An 8,903-nucleotide genomic window follows, 5' to 3' on the forward strand; every position below is an offset into this window, starting at 1 on the left:
TTTACGTGTCACATTTTCTACTCTAATCTAAAATCTATTAGCCATCAGTAAGCATATTCATACAACCTTCTCACCTTTTTAGAACCCAAATTTTGGGTTGAATTTTGCATCTATTTTAAATGATCACGTACTAATTTTACAAACGTGAACTGACGTCCGACCGAAATAAATATATATGAAATTTTATTGACACCGGGTTTTTTAAATTTCTCCATGCTAAGGAATAAACAAAGTTGTACAAAATAGTTAGCAAAATAACCCCTGGGCCCTGGCCAAACCATAAACGATCAGTTGAAAGAACTGCTTCGATCCCCAATGAATTATCTTTGTTCCACATACCTCCCTATAGGTTCCTTGCTTCATTATTGTACATGGAACTGCTGCAGTGTTTTTCATCGATACTGAATTGATTTTTCCAGTTGCACTTCACCGTATCCAAAGGAGACTGCTCTGGATTTGCCTTCTTGCCCCTAACAATCTTGAGAATAAAAGAAAAACTAAAATGAGAAACTACAAAAGGCTGAAGTTAAAATATTTTTTGTAGTAGTTCTAAATTTCTTATGAATAAAGTAAATACATAAATAACTTTATGGCAGAAGAATCACATGAATGAGAATTATTTCTGTTAAGATTTGATCAGGAGACTACTTGTTACTAGGACTTATGCCTAGGAAGGAAGCAGTTTATGTGTTATTATAGTTAAGATGTGATTTAGCTGAAAGTGTTTCAAAATATTAGGCAAAGAGGAATGCGACCAATTTATGTTGCCAACGTTATTAATTTCCATTGAGATTTGTGGAAATTATTCAGATTTCAAATTTTTGATTTCACCAAATACAGTAAAGATCTAGTAATTTCCAACACCTGGAATGGACAAAAGGAGAGTTTCAACTTACAAAATTTCCAGAAGTTGAATTTCGATAAATAATTAAAGAATCTCCTGTTTGAAGACAATGTGCCCTTACAAAATCTCCTGAATATGGAAAAGCCATTATATAGAAAATTAAAAAGAAAGAAAAAGGAAACAGGATGCAGCATCCACTATTCTTACCTGTATTTTCCAAAATATACATCCTACTTCTGTTATTTGGCCAAAACCTAAAGATAACAAGGGAAAAAGATGAACACTCAGAATTTCAACAATTCAGGGAAATAGAAATTGAAGATGTTTCACCATGAATATACACTAACAACCTTAAATAAGTGATTATTTGTGCAGTGAGAAGTATCTAAAGGTTAAGTTCGTAGCTTACAATTTCACGCTCACGATGAGGTAAGCTTCAATTCAAAACATAAAAACCACAGAGCACTGTGAAACAGCTGATCTAGAGCAACTTGATAGACAAATTCATAATAAAGAAGCACTGTGTTTATTGCAACAAAATAGTTCATACAAGATTTGCTCTCCAGGTACTAATTCATAAAGTAGTTTTAGATATTATAAATAATCCATTACTCACAGAGGAAAAAGATAAGATATTGATAAAGATCACTAATTGAATAAATAGAGTGGTTGAGTGGTTCAAATACAGAAGAATTTAAGGTGTCTTGTGAGATTGCAATGTTCCATTTAAACTAATAATATTATATCAGACTGGTGCTGGTGCAATCTGCAATACTTATAACATGGATAGATGAGGTAACTATATATATATATATTATTCAAGAGTCATTATGAATTAGTTGTAATGCAAATAGATGATATAATAATAATAAGTCGGTTAAATGATATGAAATCCAACAAAGACAAACACATGCTACACTTAGACAAATTGAATCGCAAAGTTACGAGTGATAGAGAGAACTAAGGAAAACTATAATTAGTGAAACTAAAGGTGATTATTAAATATAACCAGTGAGATATAGTTTACACAGATTCAGTAGAGCGTTATACATGAGCCAACTAAAACTAAAACATTATTTTGTAGAGGGGTTATTTTGTAATCTTTTGGTGGATATTCTAACATAAGGCTGCCTTAGCTAAAAAAGCTCCAAAGAATTATTTGCTTTGAGAAATGATGTTTAATTTTGCATAAGGAAATGGTATATTGAAATATAATGGAGAACTGCCTTTTCAGTAAATGAACTAGAGACATACCTGTACTTAAATTTCCATGAACATTGAAGTGTCATATCTTCCATGTGCAGCACTATGCCATCTCTTTCAGATAGTGGAGGAAGACAAGCCTCAGCCTCCCTCTACATGTAAAGGATATATCATACTGATGGTTCTTTAAGGATACTAATGTTTAATTAAATGTTAAAATGGATAATAATTGCTCAATACACCACGAGCACTTCTATGGTTATTTTAAAAATAAAAACCAAGCAACAATAGGGAAAAAGACAGAAAGGATCACACCTTTGGCAGTACTATTCTTCCAGTGTTTCCAACATCACTTTTTGTCAACTCTTTGCACAGAGCAACTTGCAAGTCTTTACATCCAAGTTCCTTCTATTATAAGAAATTTGATATTAGTGTTGCATTATATGAACTGTCTTTTGTTGAACAACTGCCACATAATCAATAAATTATAAAACTCAATATTGACATGTGGGTACAAGATAAACCTCACCAATATTAAATGTTGTGTCTGTCTGCTATTAGCTGTTGTGATTCATTTAACATATAATTTAGGTATCCATTTTTTGCTATGCCATAGAATAGTAGCACTTATTTGCAAAACTGAGAGCGTTTGGTTTGTTCGTTTTCTGTTTTGTGTTTTCATTTTCTTAGAAAATGCAGTTTTCTAGAAAATAGTATTTGGTTTGGACTTTCCACGTTCATTTTCTAGAAACAGAGAGTATTTTCTAAGAAAATGGAAAATGTGAAAAAGTCATTTTCCAAATATCTAGAAAATGCAGCTTTCTGGAAAATGAAAATGAAAATGAAAATGAAAATGGCTCAAACCAAATGCTCCCGTTGGGAAAACATATGTTACAAGGATGATTCACACTTGCCATTAGGCTTTAGATGGCTCATGGTGAAATTTACAAGACTCTTCAAACACTATTGAATAAATCTGGTTACTCAAATGATGGAACAGAGTGATCCTCCAACCAAAAAAACTAAAAATAACCATCTTTGAAAAATAAATTATGCAATAAAGACTAACAAACAAATAAATCAATAAAAATTAACAGAGAATTATAAATGGAAGGCGATAAAGCTAGAAACCAGTTTTCAGATAAATGAAAATATGCAGAAACATAAAAAAATATACTTTGTCAGTTATTTCTGACTCCAGTTGAAAGGTTAATTGATTCGGTATTTGCAATGTTGCCTGTTCATTGTTTTCCCATGCTGGAAGTGCACTACATCCTCTGTTGCTTATCAACTCCTGGCACAATAGCCTCTATCAAATATTCACAATAGAAACAATAATCTTTTACTAATTTTACTTAATCAACTTTGAACCCATGTAACAAGATGCTTACCTCTTTCTTCCCATCCACCACGCTGAAATCACTGCTTTTAACAAAACTTGTAGATGCCATTGGAAAGGTATAATTTGAGATCATTTGTGGGAAAAACCTAGTATTTGGCTGGAACACTGTAAAAAATAGTAGTTCAAGTTAATGTAATGCCATCAGAACACATCTCATTTCAAGAATCTCATCGAACAAGTTCTTGACAATTTTGTATTCTCCAGTAGATTGCTATGACTACTTTGCACAGGCATTTCAAGCAGTTGATAATCCTGAGTAGCAAATGCTTCAGAAAGTTTGGACGATATAGCCAAGTATGTGGCGTCAATGTACCAACTAAAGCTAATGCATCAATGTCCTAACTAAATATATCCTTCCTATTATTAAGCTATGAATATTAAATTCGTTTCTAACAGCTTATGAATTTGGGTTAATCATGATAGCAACCCAATCAAACAAACTAGTTTATTTAAGTTCAGTTTCTTTTGCTAATTTTTGTTTGCTTTGGTTTGTTATGAATTCAACCCAAATAGATTGAAAAGGTAAGCTTTATTTTATTTTATTTTTTTTGCAAATAGTACGAGGGTAAGTTACAGTTTCAGCCTGTCATTTTTACATATTTCAAGTTGCATATCTATTGTTAATACATTATCATTTTACCCAATTCATTATTCCAGCCACATGAGTTTTATGGTTGTATCAGTTTGCCCACATTTAATGCTTTCAACAAAATACTTGTGTTGCTTCCTTTATAAAATAGAAACTTACCATTGAAAACATAGTGGATATAGCAAGTAGATGATCTGCTAACAATGTTAAATGTCAAAGGGAAAAGAGCTAAAAATACAACAAACACAGACAAACATAAAATGTGTCTACCTAATTTACTTTTATTGTTTTCTCATTTAATTCAGAAAACAATAAATCATGATAACTGAAACAATACACATGCTCCTAAATTCAACCAAATAAAATTAATATATTGCTACCACGTTTAAAATCTTCTCATGTAGATTTACCGCTTGGTAGAAGTTTACTTCCTGAGAGATTAAACTCTTGAGGATGGCAAATTTATGAAATAGCTATATAGAGGTCTAAGTGACCTGATATTGCTTGCTATGCAAGCATGACCTCTAGCGGCATAGAAGTGCTACAGAAATATTGAGCCAAAATACCTCATTTGTTATATATAACTAAAATGAAAGATATAACTTTAATATATTCAAACCTGGTCCGAGATAAGCATTGCCACTTAAAAGTTCAGAAAAGGAATTCACAGATTGCAGCATTTCCAAATCAGCAATGGAAGGATTATCCATAGCAGCACTTGTGAATTGTAGACTTGAAGCAACCTCATTACGTGTAGAGTGAGATTTGACCTCATCATTATTTGTGTTTGGTTGTCCTGCGTTGCCTTTTTAGAGGCACAAGACGGTAATAGAGTCAAGAGAAAGAATGCAAAAGAAAACCACATAAGATTAAAGACCATAACTATCAATATTTTATTAAAAAGGAAAGGAGAAACAATTTAAAGCAGATCAAGCAATTATGTTAAATGATCAATGACTTGTTACTAAAGGCAAAAGGTTTCATGTGATAGAAAAGAGTCATATTGGCATCCCATATTCTTAACGTTCTTCACATTCAAGCCAGACTAAGACTGGACATGATTGTGAAGCAAAGATAATGCCAGCACAAAAATAGAAACTAATATGCAGAAAAAATCCAACACCGAGTAATTTAATAAGAAAAAATTAGGGGAAAAAAAATAAAAATGTGCCTTTGATCCCATTATCACTTGACCCTTGATCTCAAATTGAAACTTCAATTAAGTCTTGAAGTTACATTTAGTTTATCATTTCAATTCAAATAATCACATTTAGGTTCCTCTTTCCAAACCTATTAAGCTGTGACATCCTATTCCTACAGCACATACTGCTCAGCCAACGCCACCAAGGATTTCAGATCTTAGGGGTGAGGCAAATTTGATCAAGTAACTTAAGCCAGTCATCAGGCTGATGACATTCTAATCTTTTGCTAAGATAATACAAGTTGAATTCAAAACCTTTGGAAAATTGTCCTTCAATTTGAACATAAAGTGAATAATTTACAGTAGAAGTATGATCAGCTCCATGGGACTTGATTCTGAAGAATACATGGCATTTCTGAATCTTTTAAATGTGCTCTGGAAGAGTTGCCCCACACCCATTTAGGCCTTTCTCACTTTTTTAAGAGGTCACTCAAGTGTGATTGGTCCCTTATCTCTAGGGCTGACAACAAGCTGGCAATTAAGAAAGTTAGATTCTTTTATTAAGAAGTCACTCTAGTCAACAGTGATATTTGTTATTCCATTATGTTACTAAGTCCTTACCATGATTATTAAAAGGATCGACCAAACTTATAAATCATTTTTGCAGGCGTGTATTCTACATTTGCAAAGTCAGCAAGTCATGTTCTAAATTGGAAGGCCTTGGGTGTTATTGATATCAAGAACCACAACCTTGCCCTCGACTCCAATTGGCTGTGAAAATAAAGCATGATACTATGGAGCAAATTTTCAGGAATTAGTTCCTTGCTGTGTTTCAATGGCTCAATGGTTTTCCATCATACCTAAACCACAGAAAGCATGGCTACTTCACAGGTCAATCTTCATGGATATTATAAGTTATTTCAGTTATTGAAACCCTACAGCACAGCAAAAAAAAAAAAAAACTTAAGATCAACAGAGAATTACTCCTTATGAGAGCTATTTCCTGATCTATATGCATTCAGCGCCATTCTCTATTGGAGATCTTTACTTACCATGTTAGGTAATTATTTGCAATACATCTAACAGCTTTATGATAAAAATAATGAGTACAATTTGAGGGGGGATTTTGGAATATGAGACTTCCATGAATTAATGAAGGTGCCTATAGCATCTCTTGGATGGATCATTCTAAAGGGTCTGCTACATTCCAAACAGCAAGGTAATTCATCACCAAATCTACTTAATTAATGAATCTCTTTATGCTTTGTGTATTTTAAGATCAAATGCAGATGCTAAGATCAGTGACTAAAATTCTTCTGGGGAGATCAAAGCATGCAGGAGAAAAAAATAAGATAGGTGGGAGGATCAGATTAGCTGGCTAATTCACATTTCTTTTTTCTGGAAGTGATAGCTTTGCACTTTTCCATTTCTTAATTTCTTCCATGTGTCCCTTACATGATAGTTGGACACCCTGTATAAACAGATAGAAGTATGCACAGCATTAAAGATGGTGTGCAACTTGTCTTCATTACTTTTCAGAAACCAAAAGAATATTTCTTATCAACATAAGATATATAATTAAGGCTATCTGGACTAACCAAATACAAATTTAAGGGGTGATGCAAAGTTTCCAAAAATTCAAATGTGAAAGTGGTAATAAGGCCAAATTTCCTTGAAACAAATTACGGCAAAGAACACTATACGACCAGAGCCATTGAAACCATGTCACAAAACGTAGGGGCTAATGTTTTATTTACCGAATTGAAGAGACAAATTGATAGAACAATCAAACCTCAATCGCCAACTTTAAAATTCCATTTATACAAAAGTATCATTATGGCACAATCTGAATCGAAACAAAATAACAAATATTGGGCTAACATGAAGTTTTCTAAATTCAAGAGTGAAAGTATTAAGCAAATCAAACTTCAGCTGAAAGACTGAAATTTCGCTAGATACAACATTAAGATTCAAAACGTCATACAATCATATCCTTTGAATTAATTGAAAACAATTTCTAAATTTACACGCTAGGGTGAAGCTTTTAGAAATTCAAGTACAAAATGGTAACAAGGTCAAACTTGAAACCAAAATGCAATGTGACTACCTGGCCAAGTGAAAGTACCAATAGCTTGTTATGCTCAACCACTAACTCCAACACTACTTTTGGAAATTCAAGTGACAAAAAGGTAACAGGATCAAAATTGAAACCAAAATTTAATGTCACTATCTGCCAATTGAATGTACCATATCTATAACTTGTTATGTCCAACAACTATCTCTGACACTAAGGCCAAGTTTGAATTAGTTGATTCATATAAGTCTATAAACTTCCTTCACTAGCTCACAACTACTCATGTGAGACTAAATTAGGATGTAGAGCACACTTAAGAATAAGACATCACGTAATTCTTAGCCTAGAATTACGGCTAATTAACAGTGTTTAAGGCCTAATGGTGGCTCCATCATCACCCAGATAACCTGTTCCAAATACCATTATGTCACCTGTGATACCAAATGTCACAAATCATCCAAATAACATAATCTATCTATCTAATTGTTAAGCCTCACTAATGATTGAGAATAATTACACCAAAACTAAAACTAATTCCCTCGTATAAGCCTATGAATTACTTTCATTAGCTCATAACTATCCACGTGAGACTAAAGTAGGGTTTGACATACATTACTTAGACGCTGATATGAGGTTTGCTGGAATCCAAGAAGGAAAATGATAAAACGATCAGATTTGAGGGAAATTCAACTTATAAACTAAAATCCAACAATTTATTGGCTGGTTTTTCACCCCTTGTCTACCACTACAAAAATCTGCATTCAGAAACAGTGTTCTAATGCAAGTATATAGCACAAAATATTTTTAAATGAACAAAATAATATTAATTCCAGGAACAGACATTAAAAAAGGTGGTAGAGCTAGATTTTTTTTTTTTTTAAAAAAACAAATACTGACCTCTGTCACAATAAGAACCTGGAAACAAGAACTCGTCAAACCCAACCACCTTGTCACTGCTCCGACCACCATTATAGTACTCGGCTGATTCACGATACCTGCTACTCCCATCCATTACCAGATCACAAGAGCAACTTTAAACCCTCAATTATGTGCAAGGAATTAAAGACCATGCTCCAATCCAACGAGAATGAAGCCCCTGGGACAACAAGAAGTGGGGATCCTGGAGCAATTGACCTAAACTTGCAAATGGTGTGCTAAGAGAAGCGAGAAGTCGAGAAATGAAGACAGGAAGCGAGGATTTCGAGGTCTAGGAGGGAGGCGAAACGGCAACCCTTCGCGCCGTTCTTTTCCCGCGCCCCCGCCGCCATTAATGCCCACAATATTCCACGAGGTTAACCAGCTCGAAGAAAGGGCGAGAGATGAAGGAAGAAAACTTGGATCGGCTGTCACCTAATGGAGCATCGGACAGATGTATCTCTCTCGGAAAGTAGACGCATGTAATTTAAAAATGTTTTCTGGAGTGATGGGGACGCGTGTCACGTCACTGACCGTGCACTTTCGAGAATGGTAGTTCAGCGAGACGCTGCGTTTCAGAAACTACTCCTCAAGCTCTCTCTATGTGAGTTAGTGGAAGCGGTGAGGTGAATTAGGTGATGACGCTTTAAAAATAATTATTTAATAAATGTGATATTTTTTTGTTTTCGGGAAACTCAAAACACGTTGAATTTCAATGAGTGCCATTATTTCCCA

At 33.9% G+C, this 8,903-nt stretch overlaps 1 protein-coding gene across 4 annotated transcripts; it reads right to left on the minus strand.

Annotated features, from left to right (window-relative positions):
• Positions 1–150: 150 nt before the first annotated feature.
• Positions 151–8,622, minus strand: LOC122012350 (putative B3 domain-containing protein Os04g0676650). 4 transcript variants are annotated; one of them, XM_042568858.1, is made up of 9 exons: positions 8,151–8,622; positions 4,658–4,843; positions 3,439–3,554; positions 3,225–3,356; positions 2,363–2,452; positions 2,099–2,199; positions 1,052–1,098; positions 897–973; positions 151–478 (listed from the first exon to the last, which is right to left on the minus strand). In XM_042568858.1, exons 1-9 carry the CDS (start codon positions 8,263–8,265, stop codon positions 344–346), a joined length of 999 nt encoding a protein of 332 aa, XP_042424792.1. In that variant the 5' UTR covers positions 8,266–8,622; the 3' UTR covers positions 151–343. The 4 variants fall into 4 exon arrangements, with proteins under 4 accessions (XP_042424792.1, XP_042424794.1, XP_042424791.1 ...); XM_042568860.1 differs by having other exon boundaries at positions 3,225–3,341; positions 8,151–8,620; XM_042568857.1 differs by having other exon boundaries at positions 2,363–2,455; positions 8,151–8,620.
• Positions 8,623–8,903: the final 281 nt, after the last annotated feature.

This window comes from Zingiber officinale, chromosome 8A, assembly GCF_018446385.1.
Source record: "Zingiber officinale cultivar Zhangliang chromosome 8A, Zo_v1.1, whole genome shotgun sequence".
Classification (NCBI taxonomy): Eukaryota; Viridiplantae; Streptophyta; class Magnoliopsida; order Zingiberales; family Zingiberaceae; genus Zingiber; species Zingiber officinale.